General features: G+C 38.1%; 1 protein-coding gene across 2 annotated transcripts in view; it reads right to left on the reverse strand.

Annotated features, from left to right (window-relative positions):
* tln2a (talin 2a) overlaps window positions 1–27,769 on the reverse strand; it is a 115,759-nt gene that overhangs the window by 14,124 nt on the left and 73,866 nt on the right. For both annotated transcript variants that reach the window (XM_030161254.1, XM_030161263.1), the window contains exons 20-44: window positions 27,389–27,523; window positions 26,145–26,304; window positions 24,814–24,980; window positions 21,560–21,688; window positions 20,566–20,679; window positions 20,248–20,361; window positions 19,640–19,774; window positions 19,302–19,430; window positions 19,062–19,164; window positions 17,757–17,965; window positions 16,932–17,051; window positions 16,634–16,831; window positions 16,336–16,475; window positions 12,937–13,030; window positions 12,663–12,752; window positions 10,987–11,109; window positions 10,742–10,885; window positions 10,203–10,364; window positions 9,787–9,927; window positions 9,505–9,686; window positions 5,684–5,816; window positions 4,989–5,090; window positions 3,203–3,373; window positions 2,417–2,563; window positions 1,147–1,248 (exon numbers count right to left, since the gene is read on the reverse strand). In XM_030161254.1, coding sequence (XP_030017114.1) covers window positions 1,147–1,248; window positions 2,417–2,563; window positions 3,203–3,373; window positions 4,989–5,090; window positions 5,684–5,816; window positions 9,505–9,686; window positions 9,787–9,927; window positions 10,203–10,364; window positions 10,742–10,885; window positions 10,987–11,109; window positions 12,663–12,752; window positions 12,937–13,030; window positions 16,336–16,475; window positions 16,634–16,831; window positions 16,932–17,051; window positions 17,757–17,965; window positions 19,062–19,164; window positions 19,302–19,430; window positions 19,640–19,774; window positions 20,248–20,361; window positions 20,566–20,679; window positions 21,560–21,688; window positions 24,814–24,980; window positions 26,145–26,304; window positions 27,389–27,523 — 3,444 coding nt within the window. The remainder of the gene's footprint in view (window positions 1–1,146; window positions 1,249–2,416; window positions 2,564–3,202; window positions 3,374–4,988; window positions 5,091–5,683; window positions 5,817–9,504; window positions 9,687–9,786; window positions 9,928–10,202; window positions 10,365–10,741; window positions 10,886–10,986; window positions 11,110–12,662; window positions 12,753–12,936; window positions 13,031–16,335; window positions 16,476–16,633; window positions 16,832–16,931; window positions 17,052–17,756; window positions 17,966–19,061; window positions 19,165–19,301; window positions 19,431–19,639; window positions 19,775–20,247; window positions 20,362–20,565; window positions 20,680–21,559; window positions 21,689–24,813; window positions 24,981–26,144; window positions 26,305–27,388; window positions 27,524–27,769) is intronic.

Below are 27,769 nucleotides of genomic sequence, written 5' to 3' on the forward strand. Positions count from 1 at the left end.
TGTAGAAATATGAACTGAGTATATTGATAAAAAGTGGTGCCAGGCATAACAAACCCCACCCCTTGCACATATTGTAGCTTATTTTGGCATCAATTCAGCTGGTGTCAGAATATCAATTGCCTCTATATATGAGCCAAGTTTGAAGTAAATTAAAACAAAATTGATGTTTTTATAGACATTTGAAATGTTGCCCATTATAAGAAAATGGGAGAAGAAAAAAGATTTAAATATTCATTACAAATTTTAACTTTGACCTACTTTTCCCAAAATGTAACCACATCTATTCTGGGTAACTGGCAATCTACAGACCCAATTTGGTATGAATTCAATCAGTAGTTTTGCTGCTGGAGTGTTAACAAACAAAGAAACAAACCAAACCCAAAACAATACCCCTTGCCTCCTCGGGGGGGCGGGGTAATGATGGTCTGACAGATTTAAATGTCCACTAGAGGGAGTAGTGAGTCACTCTGCCAGTCTCCCATGGTGATGAAAACAAACCCCTCGGAGCTTTGACCAAAGTGTTAGAAAGAGACAAGATGGGATGAGAACCACTAACAAAGAAAGTGACTGATAAAAACTTAAAACACTGTTCTTTTCACCACTAGACACAGCTTTAAATGAAAAGAATGCAGATTGATGCTGCAATCACAGTGTTTCTTCTACTTGCATAAGTTAGATTACAAGATTTATGAAAGTATAAAGTTATTATGTGATGTTTGGAATATTATCTTACATGCAACCCCTTCAACGTCTCTGAAAATGCATATACTGGTTTTATTTTGCATATCTTTTCTTTGTATATGTGTTATTGTTTTCTTTTGGGCACTTAATTTATCATATTTTCCTTCTGCTGTTCTCATTTTAGCTGATTCATATATATTGTATTTTAATGACTAGAATTATTCTTGCGGTTTTACTGTTTTGCTAAATTTCCTTTTATTGTGTTTTTTATTGAGGTTGTTTTATTGGCTGTAATGAAACAGGCCTTCCACTCAACATTATATTTCAAGTTTAAATAGAAGTTAAACAAATGAATATGACAAGCAGGAATAAAAGCATTTCCAACCAAACAAAAAAAGCAAGTATTTGTAAATTGCAGTCACATTTGTCAGACTGACACTGCACATGCTTATGTTGTTGAATTACCATTTCCTGAGCGGTGACAGCAATAGCCTTGGAGTATTTCACCATACTGGTCTGGTAATCCACAAAGGAGCCTTCGGGTTCAGGTGGTGTACCTTCATCAAGCTGGGGAAAAACACACACATTGTTAAAATGGCACTTTTCCTTTGAGACATGATTACAAAAGCTACAAACATCCTCAGACATAAAGACAATCACTCAGCTCTTTATAGCAACGACATGTTTAATCTAATCTACCCTTCAATTACAGAAAGATCCTGCCAGGTGCACAGCATCAGTTAATCTGCAAAATGACATTAACTCAAATAAGCACTCAATATGACTGGTAAACACTCATTATAAATGATCCACAAAATGCAGTATGCAATTACTGCTTTAAAAAGGCAACAACAAAAAAAACATTTGATCTCCTGTTTGCAATGCATACATCATGTTGCTGACATTTTTGACTAAATTAGACTGTGCTCAACACATTTGAGTATTCCGAAAAAACTGAAGAAACGAGAGAGAGAGAGAGAGAGAGAGAGAGAGAGAGAGAGAGAGAGAGAGAGATGACGCCATTTGGTAAAAGCCTGCTGCTACTGCAACAAAGTCACACTATCACAAGTACATGATGTTTGCTAATCCTGCCACACATAATAACACCTTAGAATCTGCAGCTTTGATGAAGTGACTATTAGTTCATCAGAAAAGCCTTAAAATCACCTCTGCGGAGAGTGACCAGGATTATCTACGAGGATTATCTCATTTAATCAACTACTAACATGCACACACTGGCGGACACACAGACAAAACATAAACAGATGCACAATCACTCATGTGTGCCCAAAACCGACCACGTTGATTAATTATTCATGACATGCGACCCACACAAAATGCACGGACGCTGCTTCCCTTTGATGACCCACACACCCGAGGCACCTTTGCGATAAGTCTCACTCAAGAAGGCGAGGAGGGATGTAATTAGTTGATGCTATTCTCTGTCTGTACTTGAGATAAAAGGCTTTTGTTTCTTCACACCCCATGTGCTTGCCAATAGTTTGACTGTTAATTGGCAAGATAGTCTAAATGCATAACACTGGCTGAGGAAGAATGTGTTGACAGTCAATTTTCTTTTGCTCCACTGGTTTGAGATTTGTTAATCAGTGACTCTTTATGGGGCCTAAGAAATGCAAAGGTTGTAATCATGATGTTATAGCTCACAGAAAAAGACAAGTTCTTTCACCTTCCACCCAAAGCATCCGAATGTAAGTATCCACAAAGCAGCTCTCACCTTGGCCATGGCGTCTGCGATGGACTCCACCATGCCTCCCACTAAGCCCACTTCACTGGCAGCCTCGTTCAGAGTCACCATGATATCGTCCACCGCCTCCTTCATGAGCTGGGCGGCCTCAGCTATAGCGTCATGAGTATGAGAGGCCTGCAAAGTTTGACATGTTTGCATAATAAATACACTTAACCTGTTAAACTCATTTGTTTCTAGTGGGAATCATTTCAAAGTAACACAAAACAGTGGATTAGTTGATAGCACAAGCTTCATTCGTATACAACCAAGTTATGATCAGAAAACAGTAAAGGTAAGACAGCATCATAATCATCTCTTCATAATGTGACCCTTATTGTTGCTTCTTTGTCTTGTTCAGTGAGTTTTAGCAGTAGTGAAATAATACTTGTACTGTTGGATTTGGCTAGCGTTCGCTTATCGGTGCAAAGAATGTCTCATCGGTCTGTTTTATTAGATTACTCATGACATACGCTGGTCTAAGACTGTTACCTTGGTTTATATATTTGTCCATTTCAGCACTTGTTGTTTGAGATGTGTTCTGGTCCTTCTGGTTATGTGGATGTACCTATAACATGTGTATATTGGTACAAGAGTTGTGTAGCATTACCACAGCAACCCAGGTGGAACTGTGGCTGCTGAGGGCAACTGGGTTTAAAAGGTTACATTCACTACAGGAATACACATTTTCTTACCCTTGGCCCTTGTTTTGCAAGAAAGGTGCAACAGAAAGTTAAAAAAGTGCAGAGGTAAAGAGTGATAAGTTTAAGTTTTTACCTTTGGGTTTCCTCCTCCCTCTTTGGCAGCGTACAGCATCTGTAGGGCAGACTCGGCCAAGGTCTTAGTTTGGTCCAGGAAAGTCATCTGCTGCTGATGGTCCTTCAGCTTGGATGCAACACCCACAGACGCCTTGATGAGTGGGTCAAAGTAACGGGCCAACTGGGTGACCTGAGGTAGAATGTAGAAAGTTTAGAAATTAGTTCTAAAAAGCACTGTAACTTTGATTGTAACTAAGCGTATGGAATATCTGCCATTACTCTCTAAATAAAAACAATACCAAAATACAGTTTTTACCCCTCAGCTGAGGGGTACTACAATCGTTTTGTCTTCCGTCTGTCCATTCAAAGACATAATCGCATTATCTGAAGAATGCATTGAGATATCTGCACCAAATTTACACTGTGGATGCATCTTGGCATGGAGCAGAAGCCTACTGAAAATAGGTGACCTTGAACTACTTTTTCAAAGTCCAATGGCCTCGTGCCTTGTGTAGTCATAATATCTGAGCACTTCCAAATATAAATATGTATGTAATAAGTTTTACACAAGGACAATCTAATCTAAATTAAGAGAACTTTCAACAGAATCTTACACTATATTTGGCCAAGGGGGATTAAAAGTGCAGCGAATGTTATGTTATGTAATTGTGAAGTAATGTGAGATCATGGAAGTTGCTATTTTCACCAGAACTAGAGATGGAAATGTATCTGATGTGTCTCTGACAGAAGCTTCAAAGTTATATTCACATTCTGTGGTCTATAGTCACATTATTTCAATAACATAAATAATGTTAATAAATGTTACAGGCTAATTTAACATTAGATGAGTTTCTTATCTACAGCTTAGCTTTTGTCACTACATTATTGTACACATTATCTTACATAAGTCACTGGTGCATGAATATATCCATTAATTTGTGTTCTACTGGATTAAATTGCAGCAAAATGCCATGCAAAGTTATGCAGATTGATTTAAACTCAACTGAAATACTGTTTACTGTGTACTTCTGTGACACTGTATGATTTAGACCTCCTATGAGGCATGTGCAACTGTCTCATTGTTGCATCTTAGAATTATACTGTTGTCACTTTGGTGTAACCACTTGTGTGTCAGTAGTGTGTATAAAACTGTTGCCCATAAAGTTGGAATAATTTTCTTTTCAGACACATTCATCTTTTTATTCCTATTTATACATGTCAGCCAGGTGTAATAATTTGAACCGAGTCCCAGATACACTTTATCTATCAAAAATAAATCACAATGTCACAATTACTTCACAAGAAGAGGTATAAATATTTATACATGACGTTATGGGCAACAGTGTATGTTATAATATAATTAGGGTAAATCTGTACTTGCACACGACAGTATAACAGCCTGATTGGTAATGAATGTGTATAAGTGATACAGTATTTATTCAGTTTCCCTGCAAATCCATCTGAAACCCTTAACAGGCAACTAAATGAAACAGGCTGTGTGATGAAGAAAACTCCTCAGAATTTGTGTGAGCATGGAAATATTTGATATCACATAAGTACAAAAGTTAATGAAATATCTAACATAGTCCTTTTTAGACATCTCCATGTGGAAGTGTAACAGTATGTCGACCAATGGTAGCACAAGGCAGACATTCTATACAAATAAATCCATGTCATTTTATCCAGATTTTTCCTCAATATTGCCATTACACCAATACCTTTATCTGATCCACTCCTTTACTTCTGTTAGTTTAACAAGTATCACAGTTACAGTATTAGAGTAATTGCGTCCCTGCCCTATATACCTTGTGTCCTAGTTGGGAAGCTTCGCCTCTGGCAGCAGTGGAAACAGGGTCAATTAAGTGGCCAATTTCCTGCACGGTGGACGTCAGCTGCTCTTGTAGCGCCTGAAGAGGGGAAACAAAAAGAAATTAGTTTTGTAATGCTTTTTAATCTGCAGAGGTGAGACTAAAAAAGTCAGCTGGAACATGCTAAAAAGCTTCAGCCAGGGAACTAAAGAGAGAGGTTTGCCCGAAACAAATTCAGCTTAACCAAATAATTCAGCAGTTCTGAACCAGGGGCTACAGCTGCTCCCCGACGAGCTCTGCATTACAATAAGAGTGTAGGATATAAAGAATGAAGCGTGAATCAGTATGGTGTTCAGAGAGGAGGTCAGCAACGGCATAGATCGATTCAATTTGTTGTGATTTAACGATTTTTGGATTTGATTAACTCCATGATTTCTCTCTAATGAACTGTTTGTGATCAAGAACATTGAGAATTCTAATCATTACAAACACCTAAACTGAATTCACAATATAACAGAGGAACATAAACACAAAAAAACTAAAATATCTGTGAAGCTGTGAGGAAAAAAGAGCAAGCAGAAGAGATAAACAACCTAACAGGGACAAGCAAAGAGAAATAAACACAAAAGAAATAAAAAGCATTCGGGTGGTTTTCTGTGAACGATGTGGACCATTTTCTGACAGCCGCTTACCTCCAGTGAGATGTCGTCCCTGCTGGGTAGGTTCTGGCTGACTGCAGCCAGAGAGGCCTGCTCAATGTCCCGGATACATTTGTTGATGTTATCAATTGACGAGTCACACTCCCGCTGACCTGGAGCCTTGTCCCTGAGAATAAACCAAGAACAGGAAGAGAGAAGCAAAAAAAGGCATTAACACTGAAGAATGATGAGAGGAGGTGAAAGGGAAAAGCAGACACAGGTTTTACACACAGGTTATGAAATATACAGTAGTTTTTATTCACTGCCTTTTGTTTGGTTTTTGATTTGACTGGATTTTAGTTTGTTTTAAAAGTGCAAGTTTTTTGACTAGTTTTACCTCATTTTTTATGTGAAAAGCAGTTATGTAATAGAAGATAGGATTAAGGCATAACATCAAATGTGATTCACAAAGGTTACATATTGTGAAATTCTGTAGACCATGAACCATTAACACAGGGAGAAAATAAAAACACTGCATTTCTATTTTTTTCCATTAATTTTCTTTTCAATTTTTTATTTCACATATCAAAATAGTTGTTTTCTTCACATAGGTCTAGTACTACCTTGAGATCTCTGTTAATTCAAAATAGTAACTCGCTGAAAGATTAAACCTTCAAGTGACATCTCAAAAGATGTGACAAAAGATGCATGACAGCGTACAGTCAGAGACATTTTCCTGTTTTTCTATCAGTTATCTGTAAGAGGTGAACTTTTATTTATATAGCGCCAAATCATAACAAAAGTTATCTCATGACACTTTACAAACTGAGTTGGTCGAAACCAGACTCTACCTAACATTTGACATTATTACCTAATTTTGACATCAGAATTAAGTAATAATGTTAAATGTAAATTCCCATAAAAACAGACTTTGCTAATCTTGTGCAAATGCTCCCAATGAAACACAGACATGGAAGGGTCATTTCTAAATCATCACAGGTACACAGGTTATACTAGTTTAGTTCGAATAGGGCTTTAGTTTTCATTAAATATAATAACCCTGGTTAGAAAAGAGGTAGGCAATAAAGAAATGCAGACATTAACAGACACAGACAGGTTCCAGGATGTCTCTTTAGCATGTTCTCTACTGGATTCCTGATCTCATTGCCGCTCATGTCACATCTGCTGAAATGTGGCCTGTAGGGTTTCGTCTCTGCACAGAGAGATCAAGCTGGGCGGCTAAATTAGCTTTGAAGCCTCTGAGAGGTTCGTGGCACAGGCCACATGGGCTGAATAACTTAGTTAAACATTCATTTCCATGCACAGTTGCACACAGAAAGTAAAACTAATATAAAACCTGATCTTTGTGGGTAAAGACACAAATAAAGTTATGTGGTTAGATTTTTGGACAATGTGGTTCATTTCCATTTGCGTTCTTTGGCATCATGCTTCATCACTTGAATGCTATTAAATGTCTGGGCCAAATTCCCAGTTCTCAATTTGCAGTCTAAAGGAAGACCGCGATAAGAGCATCAGAACTGAAAGAGATGCTAAGCCGGTCGTGTGTGAATGCTAATGTGCAGATGTTCTGAGTCGAGCAACAACCTTAAAATTCAGTGCATTAGTCCCTCATGGGCATCGTTTTGTTCTGATCAAGGTCAGGTACAAAAGGTGTGAAAGGAGATTAAAAATTTAAGCTGGGGAAGTATAACAAGTATTTGTCACAGCGCAGCACAGCATTTAGCCATCCCCTCTCAAGGATGCTGAATTAGTTTCACCGTTGATTCAAAGAGCAAAGTAAACAAGTATTTGAAAAACGGAAACGAAAAGGTCAAACACTCAATTTTTTATCCTTAATGGTAGAGTTTCACCTCCCTTTATTCCTTTCATGCTTATCACTTCAGGCCAAATGGAGTACAGTGGTATAAAATGGGCAAAAAGATTACGATGATTATATGATGGGTAACATCCAGTGTCTCTCCTGGTTACCTGGCAACCACATAGTGATAACTATAATGAGGACAGTTATCGCACTGACAGAAAACAGTGTTGCTACGGATGAGAGCAGTATCTTTTTCTGTATAAACACTATTAATCTTCTGATGTAACTGTTTAGTGTTTCAACAGGGTCCAGCAAGTTAAATTTAAGACTTTTTTTAACACTATTATGAAGCAATTTAACACCTACTTCATGTCTCATTATGCTACAGATGGACTTTGGTAATGGTCCATATGTGAATACAGAACAATACATTATACATTGGCTTCATATGTTTCTGAGCTCCCATTAAACTACTTCTTTTGTACCCAAAGTTTGCACTTATACTGTTTTCTTGTGCAAGGTTTAGTGGACATGAATTCGGAGAGGCCTCAACAAAGTGTTATATCCACAGTCTGAGTTGTCAAAACTGGATTTAGGACATTTTAAGTAGTAGTTAAGTAGTAGTAGTAGTTAAGTAGTATTGATCTAAACACTCAGGCTACATCTAGACGACAACAGTCATGGTATTTTTCTTTTGCAGTTTCTAAAAATTTCACGTCCATACATGTATCGTTTCAAGAAATATCTGTGACCAGGTGAAAAACGGGAAAACTGGGTTGAGACAGTCTAATATGTATGCCACACCTATATGTGGCACTGTACACAAACACAGACAGAGCCACAGGATCCACTAAAATCACACAAGACTGCAGTGAGCGTGTGCTTGAAGTCCTTCTTCTACAACGTCCAGGGGTTTTCCTCTTCTGGTCACGTGGTACTATTGCATCATTGTTGCCAAAAAGTGGGGTTTTGCCTATCCATATGGCAACATTCTAGGACCCATTTCAGGGCAACGACAACGCCAGTGTCATGTGGACGAAAGGCTGAAATGGTACTAAACTTTTCTGGATTGACATAATTTCATTGTCATGTGTACGGGGCATCAATAGTAGGTGGATGTAGCATACCACCACCACATATTCACAGATTCTGTCACTCACTCAATAAAGTATAAAGGTCATTGTTTACTCAAATCTGTATTTTGACGTCATCAAATTTTCTTCTTTAAAGTAAAACATTATTTTGACAGTTGGGGAAAATAACAGTGGTTTATAATCTTCATGTGTTGTATCAGCTGATAGTTTTTAGTGAAAGATTTAGGTTTTTTACATTAAACAACTGTCTTGACTGGAAATTGCATAATGCAACAGTTTTCCAGATACATTTTCAAATTATTTTTATCTATTTTTTTTTTAAATTGAATGTCCTTTGCAATGGACAGCATTTTTTAAGTAAAAATGAGGAACTTTTATCCCCTACAGAGGACAAAAATGCATTGCTGGGTCTCAGAAGGATCTACAAATGGCAAAGTAAGCAAAGATAACAACATCACATAATAACTTTACGCCTTCGTAATCCTCAAAATCAAACTCATCCTTGTAGAAGAAACACTGCATTTTCATCACCAAACCCCATTCTTTTCAGTTAGAGCCGTATCCAGCTGTAAAAATGACAACAGTGCTTCTAGCTTTTATCACTTTGCCACTTTCTTTGACTCTAAAAGTTGTTTCTTTGCAGTTATCATCCTAAATCATCGCTTTCTCCCTCTATGGTCACATAAATCTGCTGACCATTGGCATGAACTGATTCTATGCACACCTCTACATTCCAATAGACTGGCAGCTTTGTCATAATGTCACAGGTCTTTATTCTAAACACTTTAATAATAATTTTCCATCATTTTCTAACATTCATTTCAATATAGGCATACCACATACAGCCCCTTTCTGACCTTCAGAAACCCTGTTTTATATATGACCTGTATTTGTCAATGTGTCTGCATTGTGCTTTTTTTTTTTAAGTCGATGAATGGAGTAAATGCTCGCTCACTAACCGGATTGCTGTGATGAGGCTCTTGATGGAATCGGAAACAGTGCGAGAGTGACCAGCAAGAACAGACCAGGTGGGCGGGTCTTTTGGGTTGATTACCAATGACCGTGCAGTCTTGAGCAGGTGGGTGGAGCTGTCAAGCATAGATCCTGCCGATTGGAGAATAGGCTCCTGTGCTACAGAACCCTACCAAAAAAAGCACATTTAAGATTAATGCACTGTACATAATGCACAATGTTTTACATAACACTTCTGTTTAACTAGTTATATGTTCAATAGCCTATACCTCATTGCTAATTTGAGCAGGGATACTGGCAAACTCTGGGTTGGAAGCAAATGTTGTCAGGTTTTCCACAGCCTCGATTAGTGGCGCTGTAGCAACTCGACACCTGTTCCTGTTTTCCTCTGAGAAATCTCCATCAAGAGCCTAAAGAGTGAGAGTCAGAGTTTGTAGTTACATGAAAAGAATGTGCTTATAGTCAAGTACACATGATGTTATGCAGCCCAAGAGTCAGGAGTTTCAACAAAAAAAAAAAAAAACAGTTTGATGAAGATTATCATGAATCACATTTTAATCACACTTAGGATGGGATTTATCAGATTTATTCCTCGTCAATCACACTCACTGTTAAATCCATATCTAAACTACTGCACACCAATTAGAGGACCAGGCCAGCCTTTACACAGGAAGAGAAACCTTACTTTGATGGTTTTGACCAAGTTGGCGGTGCTGTTGGCCACCTCCTTGGCAGACTGGACAAAGTGCCTCTTGGCAACTGGGTTGGTCGTCTTGGAAGAGGCCAGACGGCAGGCGTTGCACAGAGCCGAGGTGTGCTTAGCAACAATGGTGGCTGCTGAAAGCACCTGCCACATTAGACAGAACAATAGTTATTTATAAGTGCGTATTTTATCAAACAGAAATAGCTCATTAGACAAGTATTATTATTTAATCGAGTCCTGGATGAACTGTTTAAAACTAAAAACTAACTTGGTTTGAATAATAAAGATCTAGGAATGTACAAACATGGCTTAGGGATTAATGGATATTTATACATAATGTTACACAAAAACAGTTGATTTCTGAAAGTAATTGTCTCTTTAAGATAAAAAATTGTTCAAAGTTGATTCTAATATGAACAGTTGCATGATGTAAGAATGTCTAAAGGAAATGAATGAAATAATGAAAATAAACGAACAACATTATAGCAACCATAAACAGTGATATTTGTGGTTGTTTTTACCTGGGAGGGGCTGCTGTCTGGGTCTACCAGATTCTGACAGGCCATCTGGATCGCCTGGTTGGCTTTGGCGAACTGGATGGGGTCCACCAAGCCCTGGTGTCCTGCCTGACTGTTGGGGTCAGACACCCCGACCAGGTAGGCAGCCTGGAGAAAGCAGAACGTGTCATCCAAACAACAGACAAAAAGGTAATATGAACACCTTCAAAACTTCTGAACTAGATTAGGTGTTTCTGCACATGCTCTACCTGTCCTGCAGCTTCAGTGAGTCCACACAGCGCCTTGGACGCTGATCCCACACAATCTCCAAACGAGGGCACATCTCCAGTCTTACAGTTCTGAGAAATGCCAGCCATAGACTCTCCAAGAACCTGGACAAAAAAAAAAAAATCAAAGAAAACATGAATGTTTATGATATTAACACTCAAAGCGCCAAGGGTATTTTCTTGATTTTTACATAGTTGCAGAAAAAATTATCAGACCATCAAAAGTCATCACAAACAATGGTTATGCAATCAAATACTAACTCCTGTGTGTATCATATGACTAAAACAGACAGAAAAGAAAATATGGAATGCCTAAAAGCACTGTTTTTGGCAGTACAAGCTATTGACGGAAGAACTTAAGTGATTTTGGTTATTATCAAGAAAACCATGGAAAATGACTAGATATCAGCTCTGAAATTAAACTCTTATGAGCTATTTTTGTTGTTATCATTATATTTGTCCAAACAAATATACCTTTAGTTGTACCAGGCATTAAAATGAACAAGGAATTGAAGAAAACAAGGGTGGTCTAATAATTTTTTCCACGACTGTACTTTCTTAAATTCACCTTTTTTAAGTACTTGCAAATAAGACAACACTCAAATGTTTTATATGAAAATGTTCCGAACAATCTCAGCTATTTTTGTCCTAGAGCACTGTCGAAAGGGATGATTCAGCCTAAATGCTGAAAATGTCAAGTCACATTTTTGGAAATTTTCATATCTCTTGTAAAAACACACCTTCACTCATGTGGACAAAGTGTTTTGATGCTTGAAATAGGTTTATCAAAGTCTTAGCTTCACAAAAGTAGTGGAATATATAAATAAAATAATGGGTATGTGTCGAAAACATTTTGTTATATCTTGTTTTGAGCATAAATGTTGTCATTCTATTTTCATCAAATGTGAGATAAATGAGGCCGAATAATGACTTCATATTACACATCAAGCTTCATTAGATAAGTGCAAATACAAAGGAGCATTTTATTATATTATATTGTACTTACAAAGTACACAATATTTACATACTGTACATTCTTTTTTTTTTTAATTTTATTTACACCGTGCAGTAAAACAGTTCCTATCCAGCTGCACAGAGGGTGACATCTCATTTTCAACAGGTTTACGTTATTTCTCTTCTGTCTCTACCTATAACTCTCCAGATAAAACTGTGATAGGGAGGGCCTTAGTGATTCAAGAGTGCTTATTGGTTGGTAAAATTTGACAGACAAGGGATTCAACTTAATATGTCTGCACAAGTTGAGGGACAAAGGACCAATTGAAGATATGTGATCATTGTTCTGTGATTGGCCTCTAACTCCAGTTGTCAATCACATGGGACATCAATAGAGTGTGCAACAGAAAGATGAGATTCTATGCAGATTTTACGGCATAAAATGACAAAAATATTAATAAAACATGCAAAACTGTCGTGAAAACATGCTGGTGCGTGCACCACATTTACAGGGTTTTAAAAACTATCATATCTCAGGTTTCGAAGATGAAAAGCCTGAGGATGTGACCTATAAACATCCTCCCCCTAGGATGTCCATATAATAAGTTGTACATTTTTCCCATGGCAATTTACCAAGGGTGCACCTGCGGCACAGGTTAAACTGTGTATGTGTCTGCAGAGGATTTGGTGTCTTGGCTGCCTACCTTGGAGTTTTCCATCACACTCTCAATGCAGTCGAAGTAGGACAGGTCACTGACCGGCTCATTGGGGTTGTCCAACATTCCCCTGACAGCCTGGGAGATAAGTGAACAGCAGGAGTCTCACATGAGTATTTCACAGTATTGTCAACAAAATTTTCATCAACATGCATCTCCTGCGTTTGTGATGATGGCTGTCTCTGCATGACCGAGTTAAAAATTACTGAAGCAATGGGTGTTTTTTAACTGGAGAGCATTAAATGTCTGGTGTTGCTTTTACCTCCAGCTCTCTCAAGGCGTTGTCACACTCCTTCTGGCCAGGAGCCTGCTGTGTGCACAGTGTGATCAGCTGGTTGATGCTGTCAGTCACTGCTCTGAAACACAGAAACAAGAACAAAATTCACTAAATAATTCTTTAGTTACATGTTACAGGAGGTGGTAATCAGTGGGAAAGTATTTTAAACAGGCACTTTCCTTTTGCAGCTGTCTACTTTCTGTTCACATCGAAAGACCAAATGTAAAGATATAGCAGATAAAATGATGCTGTTTCATGCTGCTGTGGAAAAGTGAAGCTAAAATATTAAGGTTATGGGAGCTGCCATGTTGAAGTTGAAATTTTTTTCAAACATGTAAAGAGGAAGAAGAAAATAAAGACTTGCAGACAAGTGATAAATATAAGAGGAAAAAATACAACATTGTACATTCAGCAGAAAAGAGACTTTCAGTCACAAGATGCCTTTATTTATATATCTGAAAAGCAGTGGGAGGAAGTTCCGAACTTATTTATTTGTACTCCTTCTCATTAGTTAAACAATACTATTTATCAGACTTCCTTATTCATTTAAACCTATATTATAATAGGGTGCTTCTATGAAACTGGGTTCATTTTGATACCTGGCACTTTGCCAGCTTTGTTAGACCTAATAATTAAAGAAAAATGTAGACATATTTCCACCCAGGATGTACGTAATGATGACCTCAGATAAATGCAAAAAAATTATACTCATGCTCTGAGCCATCCCAAGATTAATGATTTTTTAATCAAATATTAGGGCCAAAAATAGGACCTAAATTGGGACATGAATAGCTACCTAGGTGTCAGTGCATTTTATCTGGAGAACATGGCTTGAAACGGTCTTATATGCATATATATAAAAAAAGACAGTTAAATTTGAGGATCCTAGTGGTTTTTCTAATCCAAACATGCAGGTTTTTCATGAATCGGCAGTCTCATTCCAGGTTTCGTGTGTAACTCATCGTGTCCACTCGTGTTATATGCAGAACCTTCCCATTTAAACTCAAATTAATCACAAGTGATTTTGCAACAGTGGTAATTTTTGTGAAACTTTCTGTCTTGCATAATTAGTTTGATTCCCAAAATGTACCTGTGAGAGAATTAAAAGATATTTCGAAAAAATAGTAGCGTGTAATTTTCGTGTCCTTTTTACTGTGTTACATGCGGATTTTTGCATAAAAATAATATAAAAATGTGTTTTATCTGAAAATAGTTTCTCTTTCATCTTGGTAAACATTTATTTTAAAATAGACCCAAAGTGCTTCCAAACTTGCTTCATAACATTAGTCTGGCTTGAATTTTTAGTCCGTGTCCTGTTTTTAGGGACCAGTTTCATACAAGCACCCAGTTATATTGATTTTCCTTCGTTTCCTTAGACATTTTGAGTATAAATTTTTAGTCACTGCTGTTCATAATCATAAAATTTGTATATGTTCCTATGTATTCCTGTATTAAATATATAAATTCTTTCTTCATCCGTGTGTTGCTTTTGTGATGATTCACATAGTAGAGCAGCAGAAGTGCGTTCCAAGAAATCTTAATGGCTTAATGGTGGTGATTAAAGCTATCAGTCACATATTAACACCCCCTCCCATGCCTCTCCGACTGACCATGTACACCAAAGATTTTCAATAGCCTGTAAACGGCATCAAGTAAATTTGTAGAGGCTCTCCTGTCCTGACCTCATGAATAACAATACATCAAAAGTTAATGATGGGAATTTTGCTCACTGATGGAAAGAACAAAACAAAACAAAAAACACACAATAAACCTTTAATGTGCTTCATGATAAGCCCCTGTACATACTGCAAGTCTTTGTGTAAAAATAGCAAAGCCTGTGCACACAGCATAAATGCCTCAGTTCCTGTGTGTGCAATTATGATATTTCTTAAATGTCGTTTTAATGTTTGCGCGGGGGAGGAGGGCTTGTATGACTAATCTGTGACTGCATGGTGAGCAGACGTCTTAAAGAAAACACACTTCAGTTGAATGAGTTTAATATATTAAATGTATGACTCGCTCTTAGTTGTTTTGAAAGCTTCTCTTTGAATGTTGGAGGGATGTTGAAGAGCAAATACAATTAACTCTGCATCAGTAAAACACATCTGTAATTAATTTGTCTAATTTTCCATCTAAATTATCAACTCAGAAAATATTGTACCAACATCTGCATTAAGAATTAAAAATATGAATGATCACAAATTAATGGCTAACTGTTTCCATACATTTCAGGATCGCCCTTTCCGTTATCTATTCTGGCAAGACATGGGGAAATAAGGAATATTTACAGAATAGAAATTGATTTGTCTTTGTTACATTATACTTGGGTAAAATCCCAGAGAATCCCCATGGCTCAGTATGTATATCTCTATACACTGCTTAAGGCCTCAGGCAACAGTCATCACTAGGGGATGTCTGCAGACAGCCCCTTTCAAAGTATGACTGCTGTTGTCAACAAAATACACAGCACAGCATTTTTCTTCGAGGGCAGCTTGACCAATACAGAAGATACTGTAAAAATGGACCAAATACAGTATAAAGATAACTCCATAAATTCCTACAGGCTATAACTCGTTGCATAGCGATGGCCGAAAATAAAAAATTCCTATCTGAAAAATGTACTATTTTGAGAATACTGAAAAAAAAACTTGTTTTCTTGCAGAATGCTTTTTGGTAATGGAACCCAATAAATGATATACTGTTTTAAAAATAGCGAGCTCAAAAAAACAATAATATACTTAAAATTTTCTCAGTATTGTGTATTTTTCAGATGGACGGGTTTGTTTTTCATGGCATCAACAGGTTAAAAAAATTACTGTGTGTGACCGGTTATCATTACCCATTAGGACCCAGTGTCATGTTTGGCCATTCCCAAATGAATTTTTCTCTCTATTTAACCTTTCCTAAGTGATTTATCACCATTTATTACACTACTATCTTCTGAAGTTTGCATTTTTTCTCATGAAACTCATCTATTTTCCTATGTTTAATTGATTGATCATGTAGATGTTCATAAAAGCTCAGAGTAAATTCAAAGGATATTGTATGAAAACAGAAAAAACTGAAGAAAAGGTGACTTTTTCAATGAAAGTGTCTCCATCCACTGTCATTGATCCAACTTCATGGGTTTTACTGGTGAATCAATGTTATAGAAGATGATGGTGTCTTCACGTTCACTATGGAGCCTCTGAACGTCCAAATGGGTCAAATCTGATGACCATGAAAAGATGAATAACTGTATTTTACACCAAATATTGACATGTATTGATAGGATTAGTGGATCAGCAGTTTAGATAAGTACAAGGTTTTGGTTGACGGTAGACATTTGGGTCTTTATGGGTTAAGAAAAACCATAAAACATTAAATGAACACTTCATGTGGTACCTTGCAGCAGCAGCGAGTAGGTTCTTAGCATTGGCAGCTGCAGGGTCGACTGACAGACTCTTAGCAGCCAGCAGCAGCTTGCTAGAAGCCATCGAGATGTTCTTCAGATTACCGATCACCTGTACCTGGTCATCTTTTTTCTGAAATAACACATCATACCATTGTAAAGTCATCAAACACACGTCAGCTTTTGGAAATTCTCACTTCCACCTCTTTGAAAACAACTATTATCTAAGCAGGAGACAAAATATGGTTATGACATGGTTGTTTTTAGACTTGCATTGGGGTCTACACAAACCTGAGTGTGCCCGGCCATCTCAATGCCTGCATCAAGGAACTCATCAAAGTCTTGGCTGAATTTCCCAGAAGCCACAGCAAGCTGACTGCTGGAGCCTCTGGAGGCGTGGACCACCTCACCTGCAGACTGGTTCAGGTCTGCAGCGGTTTGGTTCAGCTCACTCTGAGCCTCCTGGAATGACTTGGAGGCAGGGGGGATCTGAAAAGAAGATGCAAAGAAGTTCAATTCTAATATCAGGTTCTATCTACGCAAAGACATATGTTTGATGATTGTTTTCTTCTGCCGGAGTCCTACGCACAGTTTCAATCAGAAGCTTCTTGCTGGCCTCTCCGATGCTCTTGAGGGCCATGTCCACATCCTTCTGGCCAGGCAGACAGTTGACGCAGTTATTCAGGGAGTGAGACACGGCCTTGGCAACCTGCAGCAGCAAACAGCAGGTTTATACAACAGTGGCTCACAAAGCCTTTATTACATATCAAGTCAAGTGTGTGATAACAGAGTACAGACACAGACCGAGTACAGACACAAGACTACTGTGCTGTACAAATTAAAGATTATATCCATATTTCCGAATTCATGTGATTTGAGTACAAAAAATGCTAGCATTTACATCACAGGGACTAAAAAGTAGCACCAGTGCTAAGCTCAGATCACAAAAGGAATCTTGTCTTATTTGTGCTTTTCAAAACTCTCTATTAATTTCACAACTTTGCTGTCAAGAAACACATAATTTATTCTTTTTGTGGAGAAAATGTGAGGAAGACATGGCATAAATAATAGATTTGTAAATATGCCAAAGAATCCCTTGCCATGTTTGACAGGTGTTCGGTTTCATGTATTAGTTAGCAGACGTAGAAAATGATTCAATCCTTTTCCAGAAAAACAGAACAAATATACAGAGTAAAGGAATAAGAGCTGCAGGACCAGAAAATGATCGGAAAGCCTTCATTTTAAGTTTACATGACAGCATGTTTAACCATTGGTAAATGAAGCAGATCAAGTACAGCAGCTGCTAGAATATGAAGGCATTAGAGAAGCTAAAGACGGAGCATTACTAAGTAAACAGTTGTAGTTAGTTTAAGGTTGGATAGGTGAGACAGGCCGTCACTTAACAAAAACTCACCTGTGCCAGTCTCTGCTGACTCTCTGCATCTCCTGGGGAGATCAGCGCTTCCTTGGCCTCATGTATGAGGAGCGCTGAACCTTCCATGACGTCTCGGGCAGAGTCCAACATGGCGGCTGCAGCTTTGGGGTCAGTGGTAGAAGCAGCGACACCACGGGCCGCCTGGGCCAGGGTTTTCAGGGCCTGAGCTGTCTCCCTGGCTGCTATTCCTATGAAGTAAAGTGATGTAACAGAAGTCCAGTCAGAAACAGCATCATACATTATTATCAAAGAAGATAATTTCTGTCACGGTAAAAATTCTGATGAACTCGACTGTATACTTCTCCATCTTGATAAATATATTTTGAATGGTAACAAAGGCTAAGTGTAATGGTCCAAGAGGTTATTGGCATCACAGGAGGACAGAATCATAATCTCATTTACAAATCTTCTTCTTCAGAAGTTAAAGGGCCAGATCAAGCGGTAACACGGGGACAAAATTCCTGTTCAATAAGCTCTGTGTTGAAAACTAAATAACTTATCTCCATGTTTAACCCATGCATGAATAGGTCTCAGTGAGTACTTGCACATGATACATGTTGCAGTTTACAGACATATAATTTTGGGGTAAAAATACTTAAATTACTGCTGCGTGACACGGGGACTCAAAATTTACTTCTTCACTTTACGCAAATGTACAAAACATGCTGTTCTCATAAGAAATTGATCCTAAATGAAACTTAGGGCTTTAGCTATGATGTTAAACTATAATTGTGATCAATATTGGATAAAAATGTTTAAATGATAAGTTTTTATGAACATAAATATGCTGTAACATATGGACAGTAGTTTGTCACTTTGTTCAGTAGTCATAATAAAAGACTTTGCTGGTACTAAAACACTACAAATATGCTAATAAACTTTAATTTAACAAACATATTACAACTGAAGTGATATATACAGCTAACAGTAGATCATATTTTACAAATAATTTGGTTGTACATAACCTTCTATATCCTTGAGCTGTTGAATAATTAGTTCCTACAGATTCAAAGACTTAAAATATCACTTATACAAGCAAGAAAACATTATTATCAAAATAGTGCATTTCCATATTTTAGTCCTTTTTAGGTTTCATTTTATATTGATTATATCTTTATATCTTTTTTCTACAAGTGATACTGAAATTTTGCAAACAGTTCCATAAGATAGAGTTCTTAAACTAAAAAATTAGCCTATTTGAGAAATGATAGGTGAAACTTAAATTTTTGACACTGATGTTTACTTTTGCTTGATCTGGCCCTAATATAGTACATCTGTACCAACCTGTGTAGTGTTCATTTCCTTGTGCAGCACAGGTCAGCAGCTGAGCCATAGAGGATCCAACAGACTTTGAGGTGCTGCCCAGATCCTGTGCGCATTTCTCCAGCTGAAGCACAAGGAAAAAAATTCTATATAAGTCATGATAACACATGAGACTGCAAAACCATTAGAATCTGCTTTTGAGGAAGGTTACTAGCAGTAAGTTTAGTTATTAGTATTGGGTTGGGATAAATAATCTCTTACTGATTCTCCAGGAAGTGGTTTCAATTGGGCATTAGCAGCTGCCAGCTTGGCATCTTGAAGTTCACTTCTAAGGGTTTGGATAGCAGTGAGTGCAGAGTCGATCTCCATGGGGCCACAAGCTTCGTGAGCCTACACAAGACCAGCAATTAAGACTCCACATAAAAGTTATGTATGTATGGTAAATAAAGGTGACTTCAGTGAACACCATGAGTGTAACTTAACTGAACACAAAAGCATCAGCCTCTATCTGGAATGATTTATGTGTTAGGTGTGTGTATGTATGAGTTTGCATCTGTTAGTGACAGAGTTGCAGATTCCCCTGTGTATCTGTGCTCTACCTTCTGTGCAGACGTCCTCAGTTCAGCCAGGCAGGTGGCCAGGTTCTTGGCACACTGACCCAGTTGCATGGCTGCAGCCTGATCTGACACCGTAGGAACTGACGACTTAGCTGAGGTCACCATCTTACTACCAGGCTGCAGGATGAGGGGATAATAATAAAAAAAAACAAAAAAAAACGTAAGATTAAAAGGTTAAAAAAGTAAGGTTAAAATGGTTAATAAATATATACTGTACCCATGAAACATTGACGGATTATCTAGAAAATAAAATGTTGTCATGGGCAACAACAACACATAAACATTAAAATATGGCCAATATTTCACCACCAAGTGTTTGTGACAACACACACGGCCTGCAGCAGCCTTGAAAGCACCACTGAGGCACTAAACACATAATCCCATCACAACACTGCTGCTTTAACTGTCTGTTACACCAAAAAGAGGTTACAGGCCTATTTTAATTGGTCCCCATATGGCTGAAATACTATTTATACTTTATTCAGCCCCATTCTCAATATAGGACTGAAGTAACTCAAAGTGAGAGAGGAGACATAAAGTTTGTATAATCCAGAAGTTAAGACAAAGTGAGATTCTTATATATGCTGCACCTGTAGGAAGTTCTGACTGGCGATGATGAGTGCTAGTTGAGCACTGAGGTCCTCTGGTTTGGCTTGACTGCCACGCACACCCTGGACAAGCTGTGGGATATGGTCTGCCACTGCCTAAATGCCCAAAAAATAAAACGATATTAATGTTACTGAACCTTTACACAGGATCGCAACATGGATGAACAAACAGTATGATGAACACAAGGTAGTTCCAATGAAGAACTAAAAGAGCAGTAGGAGGGAAAGTGTTATTGGAGACATTCAAATGTAAACAAATACGCTTAAAAGTGAAACTGTGCAGTCAGCGTCGAGGCTCACCTTACAGCTCTGCACCAGTTGTTGGTGTGCAGCCGTGTTCTTGTTAGAGGCAGCAGCGTTTTGAGCAGCAGCAATGGTCTGAGTGGCTGCAGCTGCAGCTTGCTTGGCAGCATTCTAAGGAATAAAAGGAATTAGAATGTTAAGACACAAAAGAAAAATTCACATCTCCATGGATGGTAATAATTATTAGAATCAAATGTACAAGTTAAATGTTAGAACAACTTTCGGTCCAAAAAAAGCATGAGGGATACTGAGGAAAACTGGAGTTTGCCTCGTGGCTTTTCATGACAGCTTTATGTTCCAAGACCTGTTTCCTTACACAAGGGGAGGCGGATTAAAATCTAATATTTTGAACAGATTTCAAACTCAATATGTGCCGTTCTTCAGCCAGATCTCACTGAACATTCACCCATATTAATCAAAGCAATGTTGGCAGAAAGTATTTTAACTCAGTACTTTGAGAGGTAGCAATTTTCTTTCATCCAAGGGGACATTATACTAACTTGATAATCCGATCCATTTTTAAGACCTGTCAAAATCTAACATTTGAAGGGCTAAAATTCAGATTACATAGACTAATTTTTTAAAAGACCTACAGGCTGGTTTATTATAGCTTTTGAAGCTGCAAACCACATAAGTCTGCAGAAGATAGGCCTCAAAAGTTTCCTGTTCTTACTTTTTCCAGTTTATAGACTGTGTAAAAAAAACTGACATTTCACTGTGAAAGTCATGGCGCAGAAATCAAGATCTAATACATACCGATATTGGTGCTATTTGCACTTCACAGATAGTCTATCATTTAGGACTTCTGAGGGTGACATTTTAGGCAGTTCTTAAGTGTTAATGTCACGTTTTCTGTTGTTGTTGCTCATATTTTATTGTGGATTTCTATCTTCTTGTTACATGAAGCAGCTATTTCATTGGTTTATAGCGTGGAAAAGAGAATCTAGCAGGAATAATGGCTACAGGTAAAGGTTACGCTAGCATGACAGACCTCCAGTCTGTTGATCAGTTTTTTCTTGATGGCGTTCTGAGCAGCTGCGTTGGTGGCCACGCGCAGCCCCTCTGCAGCCTCCCTCAGTCTCTGCTGCTGGTCCTCATTCTCTGGATACGCTGCTGCGCCCTATGACGACACAGAGATCAGCTGACACAGGACAGACTGTGCAAATAGCTGGTGTAAGTGTGGGAATGAAACAAAAGAGCAACGACTGAGAGATATGTTAATATGATCTGATGACCTTTTACATACAGCCTGCTATTTTTTTTTCTTGGAAGATTCCTGAGAGTGAGAAACAAATACAGTACTGTGCAAAAGTCTAGGTTTGTTATTTTAGCAAAGTTACAATGACCATATTTCTGCATTTGTAACTGTAATACACAGGAAATATGCAAACAGCATTAAAAACAGAATTACACAGAGAATATGAATATTATAGAAGCTGAATGATATACATATTTTTTGAAGCACAGCAATTTCGTGACTGGTGCAATGACAATAAAGCTTTCTGATTCTGATTTTGATATATGCTCTGCACAGAGATGGGGGTTTAAAGACAGCCCAAGCCTGAGGAAATACTTAGGGACGTTCTGAAGGCAGCTTGGTAAAATATAGCGCAAGATGATTTAGGAAAATTTCCAGAGTCAATCCAAGAGAGTGAATGCTGTACTAAATCACAGGAGAAGTTACACTAAATTCTGACATAAAGAAGCCATTTACATCTGGACTATTTGCGTGTTCCGATACTGTGCACATATTTCCTTCATTTGTTTGTTTTTTTCTTACCAAAGATATGACAAATAAATACATAAACTCATTAAAACCCCGAAAAGAACAAAACTAAAGGTGATTCTTGCACAGTAATGTACATCACACCCTGAGACAAACAGCAGCCACACCCACAGACTATCATCAGCACATAAACATTACGCTAGAATACCCAATCAGCATTCACAGATCTTTGAAAATGACTTAATCACTGCACCCAGACTCAGCTGCAGCTCCTCTTAATTCCAACAGGCATGTCTTAGCCGTTTGCTGCTGAAGTAAGCAGCTCTTTTATCTTGTTGTTTATGTATTAAGCAGTAAAATTCAGATTCTGTGGAGACCAATATCACTTAGCGCCTCTGTGCTCCTGCTGTTGGAGAGAAAAACTAAGCCTGTTGCCATTAGGTTAATTAACTGGGAACATGGCAGCTTCACCTGCAGCTACACTGGCAGGAGTGTGTGTCATTAAGGTAATGTTTAACCCTACTACTGCTACTGGCAAGGACAGTGCTATCAACAAGACAAATACTGTGTGTTGGTGCAACCTTGCTCGACACTGCAACGATTAACACTATATAAAAATAATAAAAAGTATGTGACCAGGTCAGTGCAATCTGCAGTTCTTATCAGCTCCTTGGCAACTGCTGACATTTAGAAATAAGAAGCAATTTGCAAATTTATCAAAAAGTGCTGATTTCCAGAAGGAGCCACAAGATATCACATGAAATAATCCCTCACAGCAGACTTTCTGTTTTCTGGAGATACAATGCATGTACTGTAAGTGAGATACTAGCCTGTATTACATGAGCAGAATCACAGCCGGTTGCAAAGCGTTCGGTCCAAAAACTAAACTACATGAGCTCAAGTAATCAGTTACCAAGGCAACGGCAGGCCGAGGTCTCAGGCTCCATTGAGACAGATAAATATACAGCTGTGACGTGTGTGATAAGTCTGGCATCAAACCTGACTAACCAGCTGGAGGGCATGGTTTCATTTTCACAGTGGAAGTGGAGGGGTATTAATATCAGACTGTGATTCAGAGGACAGATGAGACTGATGACAAGAGATGGAGATAAATAGTGGTGATGGAGGAGGATGGGATATTGGCAAAACCACACCTCCCCTTTAGCCAAGTGGAAGGAAAAAGGTATGATGATTTTAGTCATAGTAATGCTTTACTGAAAACCAAAGAGGGGAAATGGATTTAACTGTTCAATCTTGTACTTATCAACCATTTATTTGTAAATAGATACAGACCACAATGAGACCTTTACTTGGCCTTGACTCCAGGTTTTGAAGCAACACAGTCAGACAAACAATGGAATAAAATGAAAAGTTGATAAAAACCATGAAGTCAAATATTACAGACTTTCTATCAGTTTTATACTTGATTTCCAGCAAAAAGGAAGAATATTAGCTCATAGCTCCTTTTCCATCACACAAACTTTACCCTGGATTTTGAAAAACCTTGGTGTTTCCCTCGTCCCCAACCCTCCCTGAAAAAAGTTCCTAGTAGGGAGGTAGGACTTTTCAGATTCCCTGGAATTCTTGGGGGCGGGGCTGCGTCCTGAAGAACACTGATCGGTGGAACACACTTGCAAATTTCCACACTTACATTCACACACTATAGCCAGTGTGCAGCTGCAAACTTTTTAATTCCATTTCTAGAAGCTTCACTTCCTTTGTGTTTTGATTATTTGGAAAAGAAGCAAAAGAAGAGAAGCTATGAGAAGTGGACAAGCGACAAGGTCCATTTCCCAAATACACCCTTTGGAGGTTTTGAGCGTATTCAAGGCTCCTACAATTGCATTGCAATCATCTGTCTGTCCATCCAAATATGCTTTCATTGGATCTGTTTACCACATATGCGCGAAAGAAATTCAGGGGAACATCAAATTTAGAAATGACCCCGCCTGATTTGTATCCAATTTCCTGGAACTTTGAGGTGCAGTGGAAATGAAAACCACAGGAATTCCTTTTACCAGGTAAATAAATTCCTGATAATAAATTCCTGAGAATGTTGGTGTAAAAGGGGCTATTGTTTGCTGTCATCTCAAATGATTGGAATCATACAGAAGAAAATGTCTTGAATCAGGTGTTTTTTTTTGTGTTTTTCTACCGATTCTAAAGGTTTAGAAAAGAAAGTTTTAAAAGTCATCTTACAACTTGGAAAAAAAAAGCACCTGGTGAAATCAATTCATACTGTCATCCCTTTTCTTTTTATACATACACACACACACCAACCCCAGGGTGTGTGCTCAGCTTCTTTCTCCACTGCCATCTTTGTAAAGGTCGCATTGTATTTGCTAGAGCAGCAGAACCCAGTCCAATAGATCTTTATCAAGAGCTTAGTATCAGAAATATCACCACTGTGATTAAACCTAAAACTTTCTGGACGAACTATTTGTGAAATAATAAGCCACAATAAATGTCAGCAAACCTTGTAAATATCATCCATACTTTGCATCCTGCAGCTCACTTACCTTCGCTGCCTCCACCATCCTTGCAGTTGCATCAGCCAGCAGTTTAGCAGCTGCCAGCAACTTCTTCGAATTGTCAACATCCACCTCGGCCTCAGCATCAGACCTCATTGCATTTACCAGGTCTGAGGTAGCCTGAGCCAGGACCCGAGCCTGGCGGACCATCTCTCCTGTGACGACAAAGGAAAATATATAAAGAGGAGAGATCTTGTTTACCTTGGCTACACAGCCTGAAGACATTAAAAAATTTACATCCTTTCAACAACTTGTAGGTTAAAACAATCTCCATTTGTGCTGAGGTCATTACAGATAGCTGAGCAATAAACAGAAAGTTGATTTAGAAAAAACACTTGCTAGAAGAGGAAACACAAAATGATGTTTCTTTTGCTATTTCACTGGACTGGTTTTGTTCTTGAAAACATCGTTTCAACTGAACAAATTCAAGAACAAAATCAGTCCAGCTGAACTTTGAAAACAATTAAGGGTGAACCTGGACAAATGAAAACTTACACATATATTCCAGTCTACATATTGTTTATATATCCTGGTGATTTTGTGTTATTCCAATCTATAACATTGTATTTCATTCAATATAATTATAATTTTCTACTAATAAGGCAAACCTAAATGTTTGACTGACATTTTCTGTGTCAAAGCACACTCAGACACCACAAAAGACCATGGTAATTCTTGTCAGTTGAAATCCAACACTCCACTATGAAGGGATTCTCTCTTTATTTCTTTCACCCCAACACTATATTTGTGTACTTGGCATATCTGACACCTGTACTCTGTTGGTATTCTTCACCTGGCTGCATGTATTCAGGCCTTGGAGCTAACTGTCATTTCTTTTGTACCAGTGCTGACAGACTGAACATCACTGTCAAGTTTTCTCTTGCAGCTGCACAAAAACTGACAGGAGTCCATTTAAACCCACCATCTTCACAGTCTGGCTGTGGAGCAGATGGGAGGATGCAGGAGCTGATAAACTGAGACTCCTCTGCTACTACCTTTAACTTCAAAAACACAACTGTACTTTACATGTCTGACATGTATGATACTATTGTTCAGTGTCTCCTCAGTGATTAGCTGCAAACTGAACGTTCTAACCTCCTGAGACCCAGGAAAGTAAGTTTTGGCTTTTTTGCATTAAATAATAGCATTGATTGGAAGCACCATAATGGAACAGTGTCTTCAGTTAAATTTTGTTTTTTTTTTTTGTAATGTAATGTATTTTGCAGTGGACAGTAATTTTTTTTTAAGTAAAACAGTGAAACAAAAATGCATTGCTGGGTCTCAGGAGGATATCTTCAGATCCTGTTTTATTGTCTCACCTGCATCTCCCATTGAGCTGAAGATGCTCTCTGTGACCGTCATGATGGTGTCCGTGGCCTGGTCGTAGCGTCCAATAGGCTCTCCCCTGGAGGTGTACTGACGGACGTGTTGCAGGAGGTCTCCCAGGGACTGACTCACTACACTGGCTGCAGCGCTCACCTTCAACACAGGACAAAGTTAGCGCCACGCTTCCTTGAACAGAATTATTCCCCCCTTCCTTTTCCACCTGGTTGGGGAGAAGCACACTGTGCTCATTATCTTCACTGTTTAATAATCTGGGTATAAGTAGAACCAAAATAAAATTTTAAAAAATCCCTAATCAACAGCTGGTGAAATAAGTAATGTAATGAGTATTCAAGACAACAAACTTTTCAAATCCTTTGTCCCTAATTAGAGTTCACAAACTTATGAGAAACATGATAGCTGGGTTTTGGTGAACTTTATCATATACATTGACAAGGTTTCAATAGAACTGAATACAATACAATACAATACAACAGCATAGCACAGAACAGAACAGCGACTTTATTGTCATTCAAAAACATACATGAGCTAATGTGCATTTGGAACAAAATTTCGGAAGTTGCATTTACTTGCCATCTGACGCATAATAAAATAAATGTAAATATGAGTATAAATACGACAAAAATATGGGTATGGGTAGAAATATGTGCAATATAGGGCACATGCACAGAAATGTCCCATTCTTATCCCAAATATGACAATAATCTGAATTTGACAGGTGTCCTATAAACTACATATTGTTTACACATTGTGAATTAGGTGTTTTTCAGGATGGAGCCTTTTCTGACTACAACATGTTAGTTATGCCAATATTATTCCATTTTTATGAGGGTCATCAGGGTACCTGCAGGTTTAAAGAATCCAAATTTATGACCGTTTAAGACATTTTTCAAGGCATAACCGTAACCGTAACCCTAACCCTAACCCTAACCCTAAAACTAGATGCACTCCAAAGAAAAGTACACATTTCTGATTGGAAAGAGAACTACAACTACATTTAAACATTATAATGAAGGATATCAACATGTTTTAGGTCAGTTGCTAAAAGATGACCACTTTCATTCGAAAGTGGAAGGAGCCCTACTTTTAGTCAGGGTATGCTAGGCTTCAAGAATACTGATGGGATACTCATTTTCGTTTGTCATGTAAAGAGGTTATTAGGAATTTTACCTTTTCAGAAATAAGAGAGTAAACTCTTATATTTTATGGTAAGATGTACCTGTTTAAGGAGTTCGCCATCCTCTGTAGCTGAGAGACAGGCCTGGACACAGCTCTCCACCGAGCGATCCACCAGCTTCCCAGCTTCAATTAACTGTTCCTGGCAAACTGGGGAACTGATGGTAGGACTGACCACCTAAAACAAACCAGAAAACCATGAGACATGATGTCAGAGAGTGGAAAAATGAGCAGTGAAGAAGAACAGAGGACAGGAGGACGAAGACAGCAGCAAGTCACATTAATTAAATTTTCTAATGTGACACAAAGAGCGATATTAAAAATCTGGGTCTTTTGTATAAACAGCACTCTAACAGCCTTCTCATCATTAAATAACAACAACAAAGACAAAATGAAAAAAAAGAGAAGGCAGAGAGGTAAAGAT

This window comes from Sphaeramia orbicularis, chromosome 3, assembly GCF_902148855.1.
Source record: "Sphaeramia orbicularis chromosome 3, fSphaOr1.1, whole genome shotgun sequence".
NCBI lineage: Eukaryota > Metazoa > Chordata > Actinopteri > Kurtiformes > Apogonidae > Sphaeramia > Sphaeramia orbicularis.